The sequence below is a fragment of the Gadus morhua genome, chromosome 19, assembly GCF_902167405.1.
Source record: "Gadus morhua chromosome 19, gadMor3.0, whole genome shotgun sequence".
NCBI classification, from domain to species: Eukaryota; Metazoa; Chordata; class Actinopteri; order Gadiformes; family Gadidae; genus Gadus; species Gadus morhua.
Window position 1 is genome coordinate 9,907,681 of NC_044066.1, and position 22,849 is coordinate 9,930,529.

General features: G+C 46.2%; 1 protein-coding gene across 6 annotated transcripts in view; it reads right to left on the reverse strand.

Moving 5' to 3' along the window:
• rgs3a (regulator of G protein signaling 3a) overlaps positions 1-22,849 on the reverse strand; it is a 111,660-nt gene that overhangs the window by 71,539 nt on the left and 17,272 nt on the right. For 2 of the 6 annotated variants that reach the window (XM_030341373.1, XM_030341366.1), the window contains 8 exons: positions 20,698-20,765; positions 11,991-12,072; positions 11,386-11,491; positions 10,229-10,724; positions 8,078-8,117; positions 7,505-7,887; positions 6,571-6,648; positions 2,999-3,110 (listed from right to left, as the gene is read on the reverse strand). In XM_030341373.1, the coding sequence (XP_030197233.1) occupies positions 2,999-3,110; positions 6,571-6,648; positions 7,505-7,887; positions 8,078-8,117; positions 10,229-10,724; positions 11,386-11,491; positions 11,991-12,072; positions 20,698-20,765 (1,365 nt within the window). Of the gene's footprint in view, positions 1-2,998; positions 3,111-6,570; positions 6,649-6,945; positions 7,138-7,504; positions 7,888-8,077; positions 8,118-10,228; positions 10,725-11,385; positions 11,492-11,990; positions 12,073-14,827; positions 15,857-20,697; positions 21,158-22,849 lie in introns of those variants that run through there. The other 4 variants (XM_030341364.1, XM_030341363.1, XM_030341365.1 and 1 more) reach the window with 3 other exon arrangements.

Below are 22,849 nucleotides of genomic sequence, written 5' to 3' on the forward strand. Positions count from 1 at the left end.
ACACACATACACACACACACACACACAAGCAAATGAACACAGACACGCAGAGACTGATGCAAAAACAAGCCTAAAAAGAATGTTTAATGCAAACACACAAATACACACACACACACAATCATGCACACACGCATACGTGTAGAAAATCACACATGCATAGGCAAACACACACAAAGACAGCCACATACATACACTGTCAAATACAGGGACAGGGCAGACACACACGCAGGCAAACACACACATGGGGAACACACCAAAATAAATACATGAATCAGTGCTACAATGAACAGCTCTGCATTGTTCTTCTCAGGAGAGAGACCCTGGGGTCCGATCTAAATAATTTGGCCATGTTTCACAATGGCAAAATGGAGGCTACAATGGTGCATCCATGTTCTCTCTCCCTCTCTCTCTCTCTCTTTCTCTCTCTCTCTCTCTCTCTCTCTCTCTCTCCCCCTCTCTCCCTCTCTCTCTCCCCCTCCCTCCCTCTCTCTCTCCCCCTCCCTCCCTCTCTCTCCCTTCTACCTCTCAAGGCTGGGCGAACGACAGAAGGCCGCCACGAGGGACCAATAAGCTTTTAGACGCTCATTGACAGTTATTGATGGAGGTAACATACGGGCGGGGAGCCGAATCACGATCCAACCGCACACACTCATATGCACACACATACACACACACACACACACATGCACACAAACAGGATATTGATTGAAGATGGATGTATATGTACGTCACTTGGAAAAGTTAATGATAGCAAAATATAGGCGCACACGATACAACAGAGCATCCATAAATCAGTGTTGTGTAACATGTTGTTGTATTAACAGGTTCCACGTAGCTCACGGTATCACAGTTTAGTCATTTGGCAGATACAGAGCCACATCGACTTATTGTGAATTACTGTGGATTTCATTGATATTAGGTTTTGTACCAAGAAACTTTAGGCTGGGAGTCAAACCTTCTAATGACTACACTGGCCTAGAGCTTAGGTCAGGCCCAAAAAAACGTCTGACCCGACCCAATGTACGTTCTGTTCGATGGGCCCTGCGGCGAGGACACAGCCTTTCTTCTGGCCCCTTCCATTCGCTGCATTTATGTGCCCGACCCCAGACTAAAATCAAAATATTCTTAGAAATTTGACAGTTCATAAGTTAACTAATTCCGAGTTCTTCTACTGACAGAAATTTAAATGTATGGATCAGAGTGATTTCAGTGTGTAATATTTTCATTTATATTATGCTTGCTTCCTGATGTTTAGCGGAGTACATTTTTAAAACAAAATCCTATGCCTATAAGATGTGTCTCTGGCTATTAATCCAAACAAGGGACATAAAGACATGCATGTGTGCGTAATCCATATATGCAACTCTGCATTTCCTACAGCAGAGGTCACTCTTGTAATTTTTTCAGAACCTACATCAGAAGTGAAAGCAAAACATAAGATGACCCAATGGAACTATTTGAAGGGTTTATTCAGTCAATCAAAACAGAGGTCTTGTCATTTTATATTATATAATCAATCGACAATCAACATTAACCTTGACTGATTGTGTGTGTGTGTGTGTGTGTGTGTGTGTGTGTGTGTGTGTGTGCGTGTGCGTGCGTGCGTGCGTGCGTGCGTGCGTGCGTGCGTGCGTGCGTGCGTGCGTGCGTGCGTGCGGTGTGGGTCTGTCTGTATGGGTGTGATGCTCGATGCTCTTTCCCACGCTCCACACCTCAGTGTCCATCAGGGGTCAAAAGTCACACAGGAAGCCCCTCGTAGTGCACTTGTATCAGGCGCCCGCACACACACACACTCACACACACAGACAAACACACACACACACACACACACACGCATAACAGTCATACACTCCCTGGGCTGAAACAAACACAATCTCCCGGAACCTCTTTCCTGAGTGACGCTACTGCAGCAGAATAACAATGACAGGCAACAGGGTGTGTATGTAGCCTTCACTAATTACACACACACACACACACACACACACACACACACACACACACATACACACACACACACACACACACACACACACACACACAGTTGCAAAGGCTCCACTCTCGACTACTAATGCACACAAACCTACACGCACACACACACGCACACACACACACACAAACGCACACACAAACGCACACACAAACAAGCAATGCCCTGGGTCTAAGGTCGTGTCCTGGTGGGCAATAGAATCGTGCATTTGTGTTTGTGTGTGTTTGAGGGTGGAGACCGCCATGCAGCTAAAACGGGCAGAAGAGACCAAATTTAGGAAGCCCTGTCCGTCTCCTCCCTGTTACAACGTAGCATCAAAATAAACTGAACTCCGGATGTTTGATCCAGATTTACGAGTCGCTTTACCAAATGTGTGTGTGCGTGTGTGAGTGTGTGGGGGGGGGGGGGGGGGGGGGCTCTTCCACGCTTATTAAGGAGATCCCTCAGACGTGTATTAGCAACGTTTCAAGTCGCTGGTGCAGCCCTTAACAATCTGTGTGGTTGAATCAATCAGGATCGTAGGTCTCGACTGTCATCGGCCCCTGTGCCTCGTCGCGTTGATAAAACAGTTCTCAGGAAACAAATGTAAATTGTAAACGTCCACTTAACACACTACAAAGACCCAGCATCATGAAAGTCTATATGTTTATTCATGTTATGTATTTACTCGTGACATGTTTAGATTTGGACAGGGGCAGGTGATTACACACATTAGGTGTCTGCGTTGTACAATACAGTGAGTGCGTACACTCTAAAATTCTTCCCCAGTGGGATTCAGACCCCTCAGCCCATCAGTGTGCCATGCTCTACCAGTTGATCGACGCAATTACATGGACAATTTATGAATATGTTTTGGATAATGTATTTATAGTGTATTGAACATGTAATGAACATGTATTGAACACTGATCATGTATTGTACTTGAATGGAACATGCGTCGAACATGTATCGAACATGTAAGGAACTGTATTTGTAAATGAAATGACCTGTATTGCTGCACTAGATACCCACCTTCCTGTAATCGCAGCTGTCGGAGGAACAGAGGGCTCTGGAGCACATTGCACCTGCCTGGCTCGTCTTCCCTGGTCACCAGCATCAGGTCCGTGTAGACAAATACTGTCACCTAGAGGCCGGGAGGGGAACCACGGATGAAAAAGAAGAGACACTTAAAAACCCTTGGCATTTATTTTTTATCATCTTTTGCATCATTTAGCATTTAGCCTCACCAACAGCCATTAGTGTGACAACAGCACACACTCACACAGTTAACGATGTCTTTTGAACTAGTTTTGTTATTGTTACAGCATTCTCCATTCCTCTTTATCATTTATTATTATCATTGCTGTAAGAAAAACCTTCAGATTCAAGGAATTGAGATGGTACACTCACACACGCATACAAATAGAGAAACAACGGCAGATACTCAAACTCACACACGCACGGACATGTGCACACACACACACACACACACACACACACGCACAAAAAACACACACAAACACACACACACACTGCCAAGTCTAAGGTTGTCTCTGGACAATGGTGGTCAATAGAATCATGCAAGTGTGTGTGCGTGTGTGGGGTGGAGACCCATACACAGCTAAAATAAGCTGAAGGGACCAGACTGAGGAAACTCAATCCGTCTCCTCCCTGGAACAAATTCAACGCGACGTCAAAATAAACAGAAATCTGGATATTTTAGTATCAATCTGTGCGTGTGTGTGTGTCCGGTGTGTGTGTGTGTGTGTGTGTGTGTGTGTGTGTGTGTGTGTGTGTGTGTGTGTGTGTGTGTGTGTGTGTGTGTGTGGTGTGTGTTTGTGTGTGCGTGGTGTGTGCAAGTGTGTTTGTGTGTGCGTGTGCGCGTGTGTGTGGGTGGGTGTATGTGATGTGAGTCTCTTGGGTCATATCTGAACACAAGCGACTCGCATCAAATCCAGTCCTCTGAGCCCTGCCTGCATCAAAGGCTCCTTCCGCAGCGAGGGACATGCAGCACCCACACAGGAGACGTGGGGGCCCGCTTCTGCTGTAGGATCACTGAAGGATCAATTTGTTTACTATTGAAACTCACAATGCAAAAGAGAAAACGCCAAACTTCATCTGAACTGCTCTCACCCCCTGTGGGCGGCAAAGAGAAACAGGTCCGCCCAACCGCACATAATAAATGGTCTCAGGGTGGGTAGCCTTTGAGATGAATTATGTGTGAGTTGTGCGCAGCGTGCAAGACAGCCTCATGTTTATTCGCAGGGCACTGACTCAGAGGCTAGATTTTATTCTTCCATTATGCATCTGTGTTTTCCTGTATTTCTTTATGCCCTCTTCTGTGGAGCTGTTCATTCATTTTTCAGGCAAGCCCTTTGTGTGTGTGCGTGTGCGTGTGTGTGTTTGTGTGTGTGTGTGTGTGTGTGTGTGTGTGTGTCTGTGTGTGTGTGTGTGTGTGTGTGTGTGTGTGTGTGTGTGTGTGTGTGTGTGTGTGTGTGTGTGTGTGTGTGTGTGTGTGTGTGTGCCTCAAACAATAGCAGGTAACAACATCAGCTCCTGGGAGAGAGTGTGACTGCAACTCTATGAAACAATAGGTTGGTCACGAGCAGCGAGAAGCCTTTGCTGTGTGGCGACATTCGAAAGGTACGTAAACGCCCGGTTACAGCTGGAGAACTTCCTCCTACGAGCAAGTGCCAGGGGCTTGTCCAAACCCACGTAATAACATAGAGATGAACACTAACACTTTCTGAGACCCAAACGGGAAAGTTTTCAACTGAAAAACCCTTTCAAATGGTTGGATTGTGTTTTGCCTGACTGTTATTCATTGACTCAGTCTATGTCAATTGGCTGCTCAATGTTAACACTGGCTAGGTCATGATTAAGACTGCCCTCTTGTTATTGGACACAAAATGTCACATGTAATGCCAACAAAGCCTATGTGTAGTTGTGTCTATTTCTTTATGTGTGTGTGTGTGTGTGTGTGTGTGTGTGTGTGTGTGTGTGTGTGTGTGTGTGTGTGTGTGTGTGTGTGTGTGTGTGTGTGTGTGTGTGTGTGTGTGTGTGTATCTGAGCTACATTCTCTCTCCAAACAACCCAGATGAAATGATAAATACCCTTTCCGTATTAATTGAATCCAGTCCCTTTCCCTTTGTTTGATACAACCAAGAGATAAGGCAGTCATCAATGTCTGCCAACAAACGTATTCCACTACGTCCATCTAGGGCACACAGGACACTTCCTGAGGACTCCTGTGGACCACAGCATTCTAGAGCCCATGGGTCCCTCTGGTTATAACTGCGAGTGGTGGCTGAGTTTCCCCTCAAACAGACAGAGCGTGTCAGAAAGGATTTGTTCAAGTGAAAGTTAGAGACGTGGGTTGTTGTCTTTTTCAACCCTATGATACGATTTGACGCGTCATGCCATGCGTATATCAGAAAGACATTTACTAACTCTGTGTGTGTATGTGTGTGTGTGTGCATGTACGCGCATGTGCTAGAGAGGTGCAACTAAATCACATCAGAATGGCTTCTCCCTAAAATCATAAATCTACATCTTCCGTGTTCACAATGCGGGCAGACACACACACACACACACACACACACACACACACACACACACACACACACACACACACACACACACGCAGAGACACACACTTCCTTTAGCCAATATTATTACAACAACTTGCCCGGCTTCCTGATTCCATACACTTTCCCAGAGAAAAAAACAAATAAGGCATATAACTTTCACAGCATATTATTAATGGCAGTACCGTATGATAAATGACCCATTAAGAGACGATAACGCATGATAACACACACAACTTGTTTGCATACGAAACAAATTAATTAAAAACATATATACTACTTTATGAGATATAGGATGTCGTAAAAAATGTACTACAGCTACTGGAGCTATGTGTTTAGACAAGCATGTTTTGGTAAATTATTAACAAACTTTCACTGGGGAAAGGATGCAATCATAAACAAAAGCCTTCTTTTGTTCAAACCATATGCTAAGGGGACTAAGATGGCCTATGAATAATTGAGAGGAGGAGGGAACCATTATGATGTGAACTATGAAACATTAAGAAGAATACTTTACCAAGAAGCCTGCGGTCACTTGCTTCCCTCTTCACAGAGGGGAGCATGATACCACAGAAACTGTGCCCCGTATTACACACACACGCAGACACACACAGCACACAGAACACCTGGAACATGCACGCACACACACTCAGCACACACAAGCATACACTCTCACACACACACACACACACACACACACACACAGACTCAAACACACAAGGTGCCCACGTACACATACACACACATGCAAACACCAAAAAACAACAGATACGCACATTGAAACAAACAGACATAGACAAACAAACACACAGACACCCACAGACAGCAAACACACACACACACACGCGCACACACACACACACACACACACACACACACACACACACACACACACACACACACACACACACACACACACACACACACACACACACACACACAAACTCGCAGCACACTCACACGTACAAATGCACCCAAACCCTCACACAAACACACCAATAGATGGATGTAATTTACCTTGAGTGAATGGTGCTGACTCTCGTGTAACACCATCTCCTCTGTGATAATGAGGGCCCGACTGCAAAGGTCCAGCGGCTGGTGGAACCCATTATACACCCATTAGATCATGACAACATTTTAAATCCTCCCAGATATACTACCGATCACATCCACATAAATAGAAAATACAAAACAAAGTAAAAAAAGAATGAAGGCAAATCCCAAAGCACTTTAAATAATCATATATTTTGGATTGGATGATCGCCAATTAAACTTGACGTAGCCTACTGCTTGGGGGAAATCTGATGTCCAAAAGGGCTTAGCTTTTATAAGGCAAAGTACCTTAATAACAAACGTAATCAAATAAGGACAGTGACGCTGATGTTACATTACCCGATCCGCTTTAGCTGCAGTATCCATCCAACCGCCAAAAAAGTGAAAAGTGAAAAGCTAACAGTTACAGTTGTTTGATAGAAGAAAGTCGCAGATAACATCAGCCTGAGTACAGCTGTGAGAGAACACGGATGTTTTTACGGAGGGTCAGGTTAGTAAACCTGAGAAACGATATCGCACACAGGCAGGCCTTTACATCCCTGGTACAGAGGTGTGATGTTGAGGTTGTTCTCGATAGCAGTCGCAGGAAGTGTCTTTTCTTTACCGACCGTTAGCGTCCAAAATGACTATATCAACGCCTATATATATTCATGAGGTAAAACGCTATTTTAAATGTCTTCCAGGCAACCCAAAAATGAATTTCCTATTCGGTGATGTAATGCAAATGATGGAGCAATTGGGGGGGGGGAATTGCACGTGTACCTTACACTGAAAATATCCTCCGAAATTAAAATTGGAAAGCGTTAAAAGTAACGGTGTGATAACGTTGAAATACATATGAACGTTATTTATCAGTGTTTTTCCCCCATCACACAGCCTAGTTACACTAATAACCCACCTGAACAAATATTGGGAAAATTAGGATCTTCGGCGCTACTTTGACGTAGCCGTAGTTAGCGTGGGACGTGTGGGAGCGGACGATGGTGCAGTTCTGGTAGTTGGCGAAGTTGGCATTGTGCGGCTGGTAGTTGGCGTTAGCGTTCGTGGTAGAACTGTTCTTGGTTTTCGAGTTGCCAGATCGACGAAGGAAGTTGGTTCGGCTGGAGAGACCACCTCCACCACCGCCGCCGCCGCCGCCTCCGCCACCGCCACCGCCACCGCCGCCGCCGCCGCCGCCGAAATTACTAGCGGCACCGCCAGCAAAGGTGCCACCAGCGCCCCCTTGTGGCGGTGGCGCAGGTGGCTGTCTTGTGGGGTACAGCCTTGAGGCAATGCTGGAGGCTGAACAGGAGAAAGAGTGCAAAATGATAGGACATAAATCATACGTTGAGGACATTTATTGTGTTTACTCTGCACAAACATGGTACAAAATATGACTTTTTATATTGTCATAATAATTGTGAGAGGCTGTTCTCTTTATTTACAACACTTCATGAATAATGTATAAAACAGAAAACAAAATAAATCTTACCCAACGTGCCCTGATTATCTGGGTAGACAGGCCTTAAAATCTAAAATAAAGGACAAAGGGAAAGAGAAGAGAGGAGAAAAATGGAATTGTTAGTAGGCATGTGGAGTAACCATTACTGTATTTAAAGCTGGATAAATCTAACTTCTACCCTTTATCAGTAAATCCTTTGAGACGTTAATGCAGTCTTGTTAACGTAGTTTGTTGCATGTTTGTATTATATAATGTTGTAACCCGGTAATTACAGCCACCCAGGTTTCTTTTGTCTTATCTTCATCCGACATTTCCCCACCTCTCACTTGGTCTCCTACTCTCCTCATCTGTATTTAATAGGTTGAGAACCCTCCTTTTTTATTCATATACTCTTCAGATAATTCCTAACAAGTGATGTTCACGTCCATGTAAGCTCTTAAACTTAGCCTGAAGTCTCCTCATATTATGTTACAGCAGTGAGCTGTAATAAACCAAGAAGGATTGGCTGAAGATCCGTCGTGAAACATGATTCCAATTAAAGCTCAGACGATTAACTTGCTCCACTCCCAGGTTTATTATGTTTAATTATTGTTTCCATTTAGCTGTTGCTTTATGAGCGAACATGATTTCTCAATAGCGCTTCCTGTAATCTGCGTTTTATTACAATGCGGTAATATAACACAATACTATCACACAACAAGCATTAGAATTAATAATAAATATTGATTTTAATCGTGGCTGCGTTCTAAGCCCTGCTCAAGTGGAGTTGGCCCGTGCTATTGTCCTCCGTTGGCCTTCAGCTGTCGACGGTATTTCTGCTAAGCGTCTCGCTTCTAATAAAAAACACTAAGAAGTGCTCTTCCTGTTTAGAACACTGGTCTAAGTGGAACATGACAAGTGCAGAGTTGCTCACCACACACACACACATGTACGCACACACACGCTTATGCACACACACACACACACACACACACACACACACACACACACACACACACACACACAGGCACAAATGTGCACGCGCAAACACAGGATCACATGCACCCACGCATCACACCTACTCACACGCACACACACGGATGCACCCCCACACACATGCATTTAACACACTCAACACATACAAAATGTATCCCAACCTGCAGACAAACACGACTTACACATTTAGACACAAGCACAGCTTTTAAGCTGGCTATAGCAGTGACTCCGATCAGAACAGGGAGATTAAGCGATCTTCGCAACATACATCTAATCTATTATCAGAAAATACTTCTCTTTTCAATCCTAAAAGCCAGTGGTTCTGGAAGATTATAATAACTGAATGAAGTAGATAGGATTGATGCTGCAGGGGGCAATGCATCAACCATGCATCATGGTGTGGCTGGGTGATAGGTTAGTATGATATATAATTCATGCAGGGTTAGCTGAGAAATTCATTTCAGAGCCTTGACTTTAATCCATACAGTGTGCTTTATTGTGCTGTTGTCACAATGTCTTCCTGACCCACATACACGATGTCATTGGATCAAGACATCTTTTTATCACCATGTCTTCCTGACCCACATACATGATGTCATCGGATCCCGCACACAAGTCACATGGTCTTGGTAGGTTTGTAGGTAGGATAACATTGGTTTTCCTTTTGCAATAATTCTTTATTTTTTTACCATATTACCTCTTTGGGAGTGCTTAAGAAAGGCCAACTTAAGGTTTAAATAGGTATACTTTATCAAGTTTATATTATCATTATTGCCAAAAGGAATGGAAATGGCACTTATTTGTCCATTAAGAGCAACAATATTGCTTGCATGAACTTAATGGCGGAAGATGCACAAAAAGACAAAACAAAAAAAAATGAAAGGAGTTGTCTCTAAAAAATCAACTGGGAAATACCTCACTGTATCAAATGCGTTATTTGATTACTCTACCGGCGCACACAGGCGTACAAGCGCTGCATAACGCAAGTGTGACCACGCGACCATGTCTTTTTTTTTTGGCACCACGTGACGGGCCGGCGTCCAGTCCGGTCTAACTAGTGGCGTCGGGGAGGTACGGCAGGGACACATATCGGGGGTGAGCCACCACGCGTCCCCGGGGAGGATGTGGGTGATGGGGAGGAGGAGGGTGGTGGTGGAGGAGGTGATGGTGGTGAAGATGCAGCTCCCCGGCAGCACTCTGAGGTACCTGGCTTCCAGCATTGATGGGCGCCAGGATGATGTAGTTGTCCCCGTTGGACGCCTTCACCCGGGTGCCCTTCAGCGTGGCCGTGGCATGGGGGTGGTGGAGGAGGTGGTGCTGCTGCTGCTGCTGCTGCTGCTGCTGCTGCTGCTGCTGCTGCTGATGCTGATGCTGGGCCCTGGGGTGCCCCCCGTCCAGCTCCTCGGCCGAACCCACCCGGCCCCCCCACCCCGGACCCCCTCCGCCTCCCAGCTCCGAGCCGTTGAGCAGGAGCCTACGGGTGGTGCCGGGGGCGGGGGTTGGGCGGTGGTGGGCGGGGAGCGGGGGCACGGCGGGCGGGGTCTTGCTGGGGACGCCCATCCGCCTGCGCGTGGGCGGGGACGGGGCGTCGTAGTTGGAGGTGGAGGGCTTGTAGGCCGGCCGGTGGACGAGACCCTCGAAGCTGGGCTTGGCGGTGGGGCCCGTGCGCCACACCACCACGCGGATCTCGTTGGAGCTGTTTCTACGATGAGGGACAAGAGGGAGGGGAGTTAGTCAACTATAACGAGACTATGAACCAGTCAAATCTGTTGGAGCTGTTTCTATATGATGAGGGACAAGAGGGAGGGGAGTTAGTCAACTATAACGAGACTATGAACCAGTCAAATCTCGTTGGAGCTGTTTCTACGAGGTGAGACGAGAGCCAGGGGAGTGAGTATACTATTGCTAACTCATTTAACCAATAATATCTCGTTAGACCTGTTTCTACGACGAGAGACAGCGGAGTTAGTAAACTATAACAAGACTTTATAAACCAATCAAATCTCTAATTTCTAGTACCTATAGCTGTTTCTACAATGCGAGAAGAGAGAAGTTAATTGGTAAACTATGGCTAAACCATATAAACTAAATATATTTTCTTGAGGTTTTATTTGATAACAGTCCACAGAGAATTGCTATAATTCCTTGCTCTAAATGACTGTAAAGCTTTTTCAAGTGCTTGAAATTCGACCCGGAGAACACCAAAAGCTTATAAAAGTAGAACATTACTAGAAACTAGAGAGACCTACCATATCCATATAGTGCAATAATAACATGTTAAACAATCAGAGAGAGACACAAAATCCACTTTCAATTGAGAAAGAAGCCCAGGTCCATTCCCATAGGTATACATAAGTGGTTACCTGATGGCGTGGGCTAGGTCTATACATTTCCACTGCTCCACGGGCTGTCCGTTCAGCTGCAGGAGTGTGTCTAAGTGCTGGAGACCGGCCTGGTCGGCTGGGCCTCCTGAAAGGCAACAGACCATACGGACACATTCAGGGTGAGGGTTAGACTGTACCACCCGGTTCTCATACGCAGCACGGCTTCTCAGCAGGGGATTTCGAACCCGCAACCCCATGATTGGAAGACAAACGCTGGAACCGCTAAGTTAAATGACTGCAGAGATATAAAGGGATTTACATACGAACTGTTTATTGGGAATACAAATAGAAAAGAGTTCTATATCCGAATGCAAAGGCGAGAGAAAACAGGGTGGTCCTAGCTCAATGGGTAGAGCATGGCTAGCCCAGCTCCAGCCAGGGTTACGGGTTTGATTCCCACCGGGACCCCCACGCTAAGGAATGTATGCCCTCACAGTATTGTAAGACGCTTTGGAAAAAGGCATCCGCCAAATGGCGTTTATTTATTTAGCAAAAGACAAAATAGTGTTAACGAATGATGTCAATGTGGGGCTATGCCCACGTGCACCCATCAATCCATCAATCAATGGCTGAATCCCACCAACCTGGGTCGACAGCCTGGACCCTCACCGGGGAGTCTGAGCAGATGGTGAAGCCATAGCCGTCCTTTCCTCGAAGGATGTTCACCTGCAAGAGTCGACACAAAGCCGTTCAGTCATTCAAAATTAATTCATATATTCAGTTACTATTATTCAGAGAAATATATGACAAATTGTTTTTTGGGGTGTTTACTTCAAGATAGTTTGTTTTGAATGAAAACAGACAAACTTCTGTATCAGCGTAGACAGACATACATAAAGGTAGAAACGATTCACCTTAAAGCCATCATCTTTATTCAATAGAAAAACACATGACCTGCCGAAAGCTATAGCATGCCACAACGCTAGATACCTGTCAACACCTATCTAAAATCTTGTCTCATCGCTGTGCACATCTGACATTGCGGTCGGTAATAGGATGGCACAAATTCAGAACTAAGAGGTTCAGAGTCAGGAGTCTGGATATGTGGTTCAGAGACTAAGTCAACAAGTGGCCATTCAAACAGGAACACACAGATGTAGAGCTGGACAGATATCCCTGAACACTCTGAAAGCAGAAGGCGTTTTGAACACATAGCACAGAATCTCCCATTCCATCCACATAAACCCCAAAGTACACAGCTGTCTGGGGACCGACACAAAATAATGTTTATTCAATTTACGTCTCCGAAAGTGACTCGAGTCCTATTCGAAGCGAGCCAAATAAATACAGCGCCGCCACAGCCACATTCTGTGTGCTTTGGGCTAACACAGCATGGTTTCATGCTATTTCAAGTATTTTAACTTGAACACATTTAGTTTAACAAAACCTGAAAGCTACTACTAACCTACACATTTTTACTAGTGTTGCTATATTCTGTATGTATATATATTCTGTAATTAAGATTTCAGAACCATACATATTGAAAAACACACTCACAGACTAGCACACAATGTGTGTACATATTTGCATTATATACACACACTTTGAGTGTGTGTGTGTGGTTGTGGGAGACAATAGAGTTAAAGGAAGATGCCCTGTCTTTCTGTTGCTTTCTGACCAGCCAAGGCAGACATCCATTACCTGTGGCTCCAGCGTGGGAGCCAAAGTCAACAGACGACCATTCAAAACACCAGCGTTTCCATCTCATCCGGTGACAGCCGAGGCCCCAAAGAGCACAGTTTACAAGCTCATTCTCACACTCTCGCCCCTCGCACTTTTCCCCCTCACTTCCTCTCACTCATTCTCTATATTCCGGGATATTACATTGAACCATGCATAAAAGTCGGCCTGAATTGTAATTGTACTGTTTCACTAGTGTCATTTAATTATAACAGTTCACTCATTGCTGATATTTTTAGTGTGGTAGCAGTGTGGGATTTCGCTCCTGACGTAAAAGAAACCTTCCATAGACAAAACAAACTGCAGGTCTGTTATTCTAATTAAAGAACCACAACGACCATAGTGCAATATTTTCAGACAGCTCCCGAGGAAGGATGTTTCATATAAACACCTCCAAGACAGTAGGAAACTCCTATGTCCTCAACGGCCCAGACAAAAGCAAGAAGCCCGCCCCAGCGTGTGTGTCTATGTGCTTCTGCCTGTGCAGCACGCGCACGCGCGTGTGTGTGTCTGTGTGTCAGGGGGGGGAGGAGAGAGGGAGGATCTCGCTCTGTCTGTCTGCCTCCTCATGCGGAGGTAACAAGTCTTTCCCGCCCCAGTACTCCCAGAATACGGTCACCCCACACGAGGGCATGCGTCACGGGGCCAGGGCATCCGCGCGAGGCGTGCCTTCCCCTCAGTCAGCGAGTCTTTCAATGCAACCCCCCCTCATCCGCAGAGAGCAGCACGCGAGGTCTGATGTATTTGTCGCAGGAGAACAGTGCATAGAGTACATGCATACCTGTAGACCCCGGTGCTTGTGCATGCATTCATGAGGCTATGCATGCTGACGTGGACGTCACGGATAAAAGAAAAGCTGTCACGGTCTGGACTAGAGCGATGTGCATTATAGATGATAGTGTAGGAAAAACACGCACACATGCAAACACAACACACATACCCGCACTTAACACAGGAAACTATCGCCCTTCCACCCACCCACTCTTACAGGCAGCCGCTTTCTCGGAAGCAAGTACACATGTTCCCTTTCCTTAGAAAGACAATGTTATCTGGGTCAGGTGAGTTTGGGTGACACACACAAACATGTGTGCGCAGAGAGTAACAATTTAACGTTTACACTGCATCCTTTCGAAAACAGGAAGGTGTGGGTCATGTTCTGGGGATGTTCCAATCTTCGGGTCAGAGTTGAATATTGTTACGCAAAAAGTACAGCATCTCTCTACGTCTTCTCTTGTATTGTACATCACACCTCCAGCTTCCTGAAAGTATCTTGATTTTTGGTTAGTTTTGGTTATGGTTACAGCGAAGGAGTCAATTGAGGCATTAAATAATGAAGACGGCTGTTTTATGGTCAGCCTGTTGCAGGCAGTATTCCTCAGCTCTTCAATTATTTATGAGCAGCCTGTTCGCCCCTCTCAATGCGAGGGACAATCGGTAAACTGCCCTCCGGCTGTCAAATTCATGTCCAAACCTAGAAATATTTTTCAATATCTCAACCTCGTACCACTACCGATATGCGGAAAATAAACACACAAACCCAATCTTCTCCGCAGCGATCCCTACCTTCTTCGAATATTAAACGTAACCCTAACTTCAACTGTTTCATTACCCAAACATATGTGGATTCATGTCCCGTGGATCTCTAAAGCCTCCCAACCCAACAACAGGCAACAAGAAGAGCAGAGCCGTCAATCGTCTCTCCTCTAACACTCCCTCTGCCTCCTTCTCCTCAGAGACCAACCTGAGGCAGCCTACATCCGATGCAGAGGTGGCACAGCCCGTGGATCGTATGGAGAACACCTTCACCTCCACCTCCTCCACCTCCTCCTCCACCTCCTCCTCCCAGGTCAGCGGCCAGCACGCACACGCTCCTGCGGTGGGTCTGGGTCAGGACGGTGGTGCTGGTGGGGTTGCCGGAGGTGGAGGAGGTGGAGGAGGAGGACGGGGAGCCCCGGCAGCCAACCGAGTATCGCCACAGCCTCCTCTGGGCGGGCGAGTGCGTGCTGCGGGGGCTTCGGCCCAGCGGCTCTGGGGTCTTGAGGGTGTTGTGGATCATCTCCGAGGCTGCTCGTGGAGCTCTCCCTCGCCCCGTCGATACAGGGGTAGACCTGGGTTCCACCGCGGTGGGTTCAAAAGTTACAAAGTACAAAGAATCCTTCCCAGGTGGGGGGGGGGGGGGGGCGTAGTTTGTGCTGACAAAGTGTTTGACAGAAGCGGTACGCTTGTGTTGTCAGGCTTCGTGAACCTCTGTCTCTTTCTCCCACGGTGAAGGTGTCAGCATACTGCTTTCTGCCTGATTGTCCCTTTCCTATATTTCTGTTCTGTTCTCTCCACTGACATCAGCTGGATGTCAGAGCACAACCCGAAAACCTCCAGGGACTGCCGGCTGCACTCGTGGCACACCGGGGGCGATGGCTCAGGCTTTTTTAGATTAGGGTCTTGATCCCACGTCCAGCGTTTGATCTTGAGCTTGTTCGTTTTCCCATGTTGTCCCTTATTTCCCAGTGTTGTCCTGGAGAAAAAAAACAAACGCCTCACTTTGTGGTCTTCGCTCCCCCCGCATCCATCTCTTTCTTCTTCTTTGTGTTTTGTGTCGCGGTCGATCCGTCACCCAGGCAGAGGAGAACCAGAGTTCAAGGTGGCAGTGTGTGGCCACGGGAGCAGAGCAGAGCAGCAGCAGCGGTGTCGGTAGCGCTCGGACTGGGATTCACTGTGTTGGCGTCATGAAGGCGAGACTGGCCCTGGAGGTTGGCCTGGACGGCCCTCACTGCCGCCCCTGGCAGGGGGGCTCATGGGAACTGTTCAGAGGCAGAAGAATAGTAGGAAGTGCCCCCTCCACCGCGCCTCCCCCCCCCCCCCCCCCCCCCCCCCCCCCCTCCTCTACTAGCACGCTAACACACACACACACACACACACACACACACACACACACACACACACACAATCACACTCACACTCACACACACACACACACACACACACTCACTGACGCACGTATACACACTCATGCATTGGCGCATTCAGGCCGCACCCGCACACATACCAATAGATACATGCACACGCAGACAGACGCACACACACACGCACACACACACACACACACACACACAAACACAAACACATAAACACACACAATCATGCATACATTCACACACTTTCTCTCTCAAAAACACACACTCACACACACAGAAACACACAGCCAATGGCAAGCATTATTTTAGCTGCCCGTGATAAGGTCAGCTTCCCTGGTCTTTCCCTAACGGACTACAAAAGAAGTGTTATATCTCATCAGAGGTGAGAACTATTCAATGAGTTATGTGGCAGGGATTTGCCCAGGCAGAATGGGAGTGGGCTATATTACACATGTTGTAAGTTAAGCATACGACAACATGATTGGTATACAAATTGCGTTTTGTGAGGTGGTTCCCTCAAACTCTATATAATACACTATAAAAACATAAAAATAGCAAGTAATGTTGTGTGTTATGTTGTGTGTTTGTATGTCACTTTGGTTTAAAGTGTCTCCCTCACCAAAAAGATACAATAAACACAATAAATAATAGTTAGAGAATTTTATGAAAAAAATATAAATAGACAATAGATAATCCACAGATTATTCTTTGTGTGGTCACATGCTGAACTTACTTAAAACCAATTTAGACAAAACATTTTCACACACACACACCCACACACACGCGCGCGCACGCACGCACGGCCCTGCGCAGAGTTCCCTCCTAGTCAGCTCTTCCTAGCTCCGAACCCCACCACCTCCGTCCAGACATGGCTCTCTCTTGTTATGCTTTCAAGCGTCCATATTTCCTCTGCTTTCCCCTCCTTTTTACTTCCCCCCCCCCCCCCCCCCCCGGCAACAGAAACTCTCACACCCGGAAACGCAGATAGACAAACAGCCCTTCTCTACTTCAAGTCGATCCAAATAACGATCTACATTTATTTTCTTTCTACACCTCTATGGCCGTAACAGAAGTGATACGTACAGTTGTACGTAACAAACACTATGAATACAGCAATAACACTAGATAAGATTGCACCATAATACATTAATATCTGCCCTTCTGTGAACACTTTCATCCAAAGTGTTAGTTACATAACTGTGAGTGCATGGGTGGTCCCAGTGGGAATCTAACCGCTCATGCTGGCAGAGGTAACATCATACAAAGTAGCCAATTAAACACCACAGTGCCACCGCCTTACATCGAAAAAGAAAGAAAAATACTAAATGTCCTGCCAATTTAACGGTGTCAACGTAGGACAAACACAGGTGGCGCTCATAACGCTGATTATGGGTCTGCTGCCTTTTTGTCCCGGGGCGCATGCCTACACCGTTTTAAGACCCTGTCTACACGACGCCAGAGGTTTTGGTGCCAGAAGACGGATACTTTTAAAACGTTCTTCCAGAGTGGAGTTCTGTTGAGACTGCAGCCCCTAACGGGGCTATGTGGACAGGAGAACGAATAACTTTTTGAAAGCGCTGACGACACACTGGGGTACAAAGCCGTCGTACGCCGTATGAGCACATTGTATGAGAGACACCTATGTTTGTCCTGCGGTGACACTTCTATGAAAAGGGTCTAAGGAAGCTACCAATATAAGCAGCTTGGACTGAATCCACTACCTGGTCTTTTCCCATGGCCTGGTAAAAGGGGGGGCGGTAACTTAACATGGAGTGACAGGAGCTAGGCAAAAACAAGGTGGCTACAGGGCTAACAGTAGCCCACAGAGGAGTCCGTTGTCCTCCCATCTCGTCCTGCCTGTCGCGATGCCGGCTGTCGCTGTCTTTGCCTTGTCAAGCACACTCTGCAGACCCTGCGACCCCATCAGCCCCCCTCCCCGCCAGACCCCCCCCCCCCCCCCTCTTCTTTCTATCCTCCTCCTCCTCCTCCTCTGTTCGCTCTTAATAGGCAGAAGGACGGATTACATGTAAGCATAAGAAAGAGAGAGAGGACGCGCGAGAGAGAGAGAGAGAGAGAGAGTGGGAGGCAAAGAAAAGCCTGTGTTTGGGGGAGAGAGCGGGAGTGAATGGCGGCCATGAAAAGGCTTGTGCGGACGCCAAACAAGGCCAAGCCGCTTGTTTCAGCAGTGTGGGATCACTCCACTCTGTAAAAAAAGTGAATCTCTTTTATTCTTCCTCCCGTATTCAGTCTTTTCCCTCCTCCTCTGGTCTTTGTGGGGACCTGAATAAACACCGGCTATCAAAGGGGACTGGCCCATCCTCCTCAGCCAGAGCACATCGTTAGTGCAAAGGCTAAGTGTCGCACAACAGCCAGGGTGGGACCACAGTACAATTAACACACTATTTCTTTTTTTTACAGAGAATTAATACTGTACTGAATAAAATAAAGGTTCAAGAGAATGGGTTATCATGATCCGGTTGGTACAAATGTATGTATATTTCAGCGGGGATTGGGGATAGGGTTTGTATGTAGAGTTTGTCATTATAAATTATTATGTGGCAACTGGGTGTTTAAAGATATCAATTGTTGATTCATTATTGCAAAGTGAACAAGATGTGTATCCTGGAAGCTAATGTTAACCTTCAGCTTTCTTTAGGGTTAATAAGTAGCATTTCTCCTCGTGCATAACATGTCGCACCCCGTTTCATGGGGAGCTTTCCGGCTTACGCTGGCTGACGAGGCTGCTTTAATGCAACATTAATCTGCCAATGAGGTTTCTGAATTTGTTTCTTTAACTTCTTAAGACATTTGAAGCGTGCCATTGAGCTAAGCACTTTCAGGATATCAATAATATACTTTTGAAACGACTTGCTGGCTTTGAAACTGCTGGCTTTATGCCGCTAAACACATTTGTCTTTTGTGATGAATGACTGCCATTACCATGCGAACAAATTATGCAAAAAAAAATCATAACTCTTTGCACTTAGTAAATACTAGGGCTGCACCATACAGGGAACATGCGCCCATTGTACAAAGGTTGAACAAAGCCATAGCCATGTGACATAAACACATTCAGTGTATTAACACATTCAGTGTACCTTCTCAATACATGTCTCTAATTGCATGTGCTGTCATTTAAATACTGTGTGTGTGTGTGTGTGTGTGTGTGTGTGTGTGTGTGTGTGTGTGTGTGTGTGTGTGTGTGTGTGTGTGTGTGTGTGTGTGTGTGTGAGTGTGTGTGTGTGTGTGCGCACATATGTGAGCATGTATGTGCGCACGGGCGAGTCAGTCAGGTTTCTGTGTGACCTGATATGCATATGAATGGTGTGTGCACAGCAGAAGTCAATGGGTGGCAAAAAGTAATTTCGCATCCTTTATCCAATCCTGTGCCTTTGAGGTTGTATCCTTGCATGTAACTTTAATATGAATCATAGATTTCCACACTACAGGTTTCCTCAAATACTGATCAGCCTTTCTAAACAAATGAACACTTAAAGGATGACTTCTCAATGAAAGGTTTTAAATGAGAGAGATAGTGGGTCAATGGAACGCTCACAAACCTTTCCTAAGTGACCCGAGGGACTGATGCAAAGGGCAGCCATGCTGAACGGATGGATTTATAACAGTCGATGAGAAAGAAGGGGGAATATATTTTGATAACATGAGGGTCGATCACATATGCCTAAACCTGTCATAAGATAATGTGAAAGTATAGTGAACGTCAAATTAGTGTAGTGTTGTGATGTATAAGTACATTAGATCAGCAAAGGTAGCAATGGAATCATCTTGTGACATTGACAATCGGAAACGTGGAAACGAGGGAGAAAGCAGCAGAAATGTCTCTCTAAAGAGTAAGGCACTTCATGGCCTTGACTGATTGAATTACAATTTTTTGCGTGTTATTATTTAAAAAGTATGATTATTGAATTAGGCAAGTCAATAGTGACTTAAACATAAAATATACACATCTTTGCACGCAACCAATCTTATTGTAGATTATATAAGATGTATGGACATTTTTAAAACCATCATCTTCTTTCTAAAGAAAGATGCCAATAGTTTGGCATTCATTTCTCAACTCGAATCTCAACTTTACTGTTTTCCTACTTGCTGCTGCGGGACGGTCTGAAAATAACCTTTAAAATAATAACAATGCAAATCTGTTCTTGCAGCCTCAGGGACTCCCGTGCAAATGAATGACACCCTCTCAAGCATGACACACCCAAACAGTCCCTTCAGGAAGTGGCAGTGCGCTCGGGTCCCTGCACAGAACTCCAGATTCAATTAGCAGCGACGCTAAGAGGCTAAGAATGTGTAGAATTCAAAAGATAAATGGACCGCTGAAGGCGTTTGAAGTGAACATGATTTTTTTTGGTGCTCCCTTGGGAGAGTTGGGTGTCATCTTATCTGTGTCGCAAAGGCAAAACACCACTAGGATGTATAGAGTACGCCACTAGTTATAACCAATGCCAAAGTATACAATTTGATTATAGATATAGAATATAATCATAATGCTTAGAAAAGCATACAAATTCCTTCAGACAATTCAAGAGTATGCTTAGGAAAAGCATCATCAACATCTTCACCATCAAACTCCCAAAAGACCGTTCAAGATGCATGAGTTTGAGGGTGTGGAGTAGTACATCACATACATAGACATGGACACAGAGTAAAGGAAGTGAAAGTCAGCGGTACTCACCGTTAAGCATTGCATATTCTCGGGGCAAGTGTCGTCAGGGGCATCACCATGGTTTGACAGCACAGCCTCTGAAATATACACAAAGGAGTCACGGGCGGACACACTCCCCTCAGAGCACATGTCCCTCTGCCTTATACCTGCAATAAATACTAAAATGCTGTTGAGTTGACCAAATTTGTAATTGTTTAAAAATAAAAGTCCTCAAGAAGTGCTCAAAGAACCCTGTTTGAAGTTCCCTGGACTTCAACGGGAATAGAAGGGGTTCTGTCTATCGGGATCGAAAGAGGAGGCTCATCTCCGACCATAATCTAAAATGTACGGGGGAGGGAGCGCGCACACGCACGCACACAAACACACACACACACTGACACACTCACACACACACACAGACACATACGAGGAGGCAACTGAAATAAAAGAGAGTAGCCGGCCGCGATCGGAAATGCTCCTCGTGGGATGAGAGTTTTCTAACAAACTGGCCAAAAGAGGAGTGGAGGAGAGGACTAACACAGAGAGAGAGAGGGACAGGGGGGGGGGGGGAAAGAAAGAAAGAAAGAAAAGGAAAAAAAAGAAAAAAAGAAGCCCTCGCTCAATTATCCTTCCGTCTTCTGTGAGGTTGCTATGGTTACCGGGGGACTCAACCTCGCCTCCCAGTCCTTTTAACTATTGCTCATAAAGGCAGCATTCAGCAGCAGGGCACAATGCTGATCCCACTCTTTTTTCTACTCCCTCTCTCTCAGTCTCCCCCACACCCCCCCCCCCCCCCCCCTCCCCTCTCTATGTCTCTCTCTCTATCTACCTCCCTGCCGACCCCCCCCCCCCCCCCCCCCCCCCCCCCCCCCCCCCCCCCCCCTTGTCCCCACTCTGGCTCTCTCTCTCTCTCTCTCTCTCTCTCTCTCTCTCTCTCTCTCTCTCTCTCTCTCTCTCTCTCTCTCTCTCTCTCTCTACTCTCTCCTGACCTTGCTCCCACCGTAGTGACAGAGATGAGTGCCCCAAACTCATCCTCTCTTTTTCCCCTCTTTCTTGATCCATCCATCAAACCTCACGCAAACTTTTTGTTTCAAATGTTATGGCTTTGATAGAGCCTTTCAATGTCGTGCTCATGTCCTTTTCACCCCAGCCCAAAGACTACAGACTTTCTATCTCTGCATGCAAACTTTGGGGGATAACTGTATTTCCCCCACATGGGCAGGGAATATTGAAGGCATGTGAGCGACCTTCTCTCTGTGACTGTCTGGTGAAGCGCCCTTATTGCATTATGTGTGCACGTGAATGCACTGCAAGACGTATTGCCTCACGCACACACACACACACGTACACACACAAAAACACACACACACACACACATTAAGACGGACACAAGCAAATGCACACACACACAAATGAAGATAGACAGAAACAAAGGATCCGCACACATTCACCATGACAGATGAAACGTTGCAGACTCACTGTAGCACATGCATCACAAACCACTTCTTCAGACATTCAAAACTCATAACCACATCCCCGTCAGTAGCATTCCAGTGGATACTTTCCCTGCTCCCACTCCTAATTGAACGTGGCAAGTTGCGCAGAGGCCTGACTTTATGGATATTTCAGTCTCAGATCTCCAGGAATCCATGTTGAGACATGGGCTAACCTGGTTAGTTTCGATCCCAGTTTGACCCCCATTGTCCTGGGCTGGAGATGAATCGCATATGGCTTCTGCTGCTGGAGAGACAAGAAGCAGCTGGCACTGAAAGAGATGCTGAATGACTGACAGGGAAATGAAAGGGAGGAGAGAGAGAGAGCGAGCGAGCGAGAGAGAGAGAGAGAGAGAGAGAGAGAGAGAGAGAGAGAGAGAGAGAGAGAGAGAGAGAGAGAGAGAGAGAGAGAGAGAGAGAGAGAGAGAGAGATGAGGAGAAGGAGGTGGAAGAGGAGGAATTGGAGGAAGAGGAGGATGAGGGGGAGGAGAAGTAGATTGAAATGGTGGTAAGTTCAGATACTGGGACATGCAAACACAACAGAACAAAGACAGTGGGAGAAAGAGAGAAAGAACGAAAGAGAGGCAAAGAGTGGGAGAAAATTAAAGGGAAAAAAATGAAAAAAGAGGAGAACCAAAGTAAGGAGAGTCACGCAGTGGTCAAAAGATGAAGAAGAAAAAGCGAAGAGA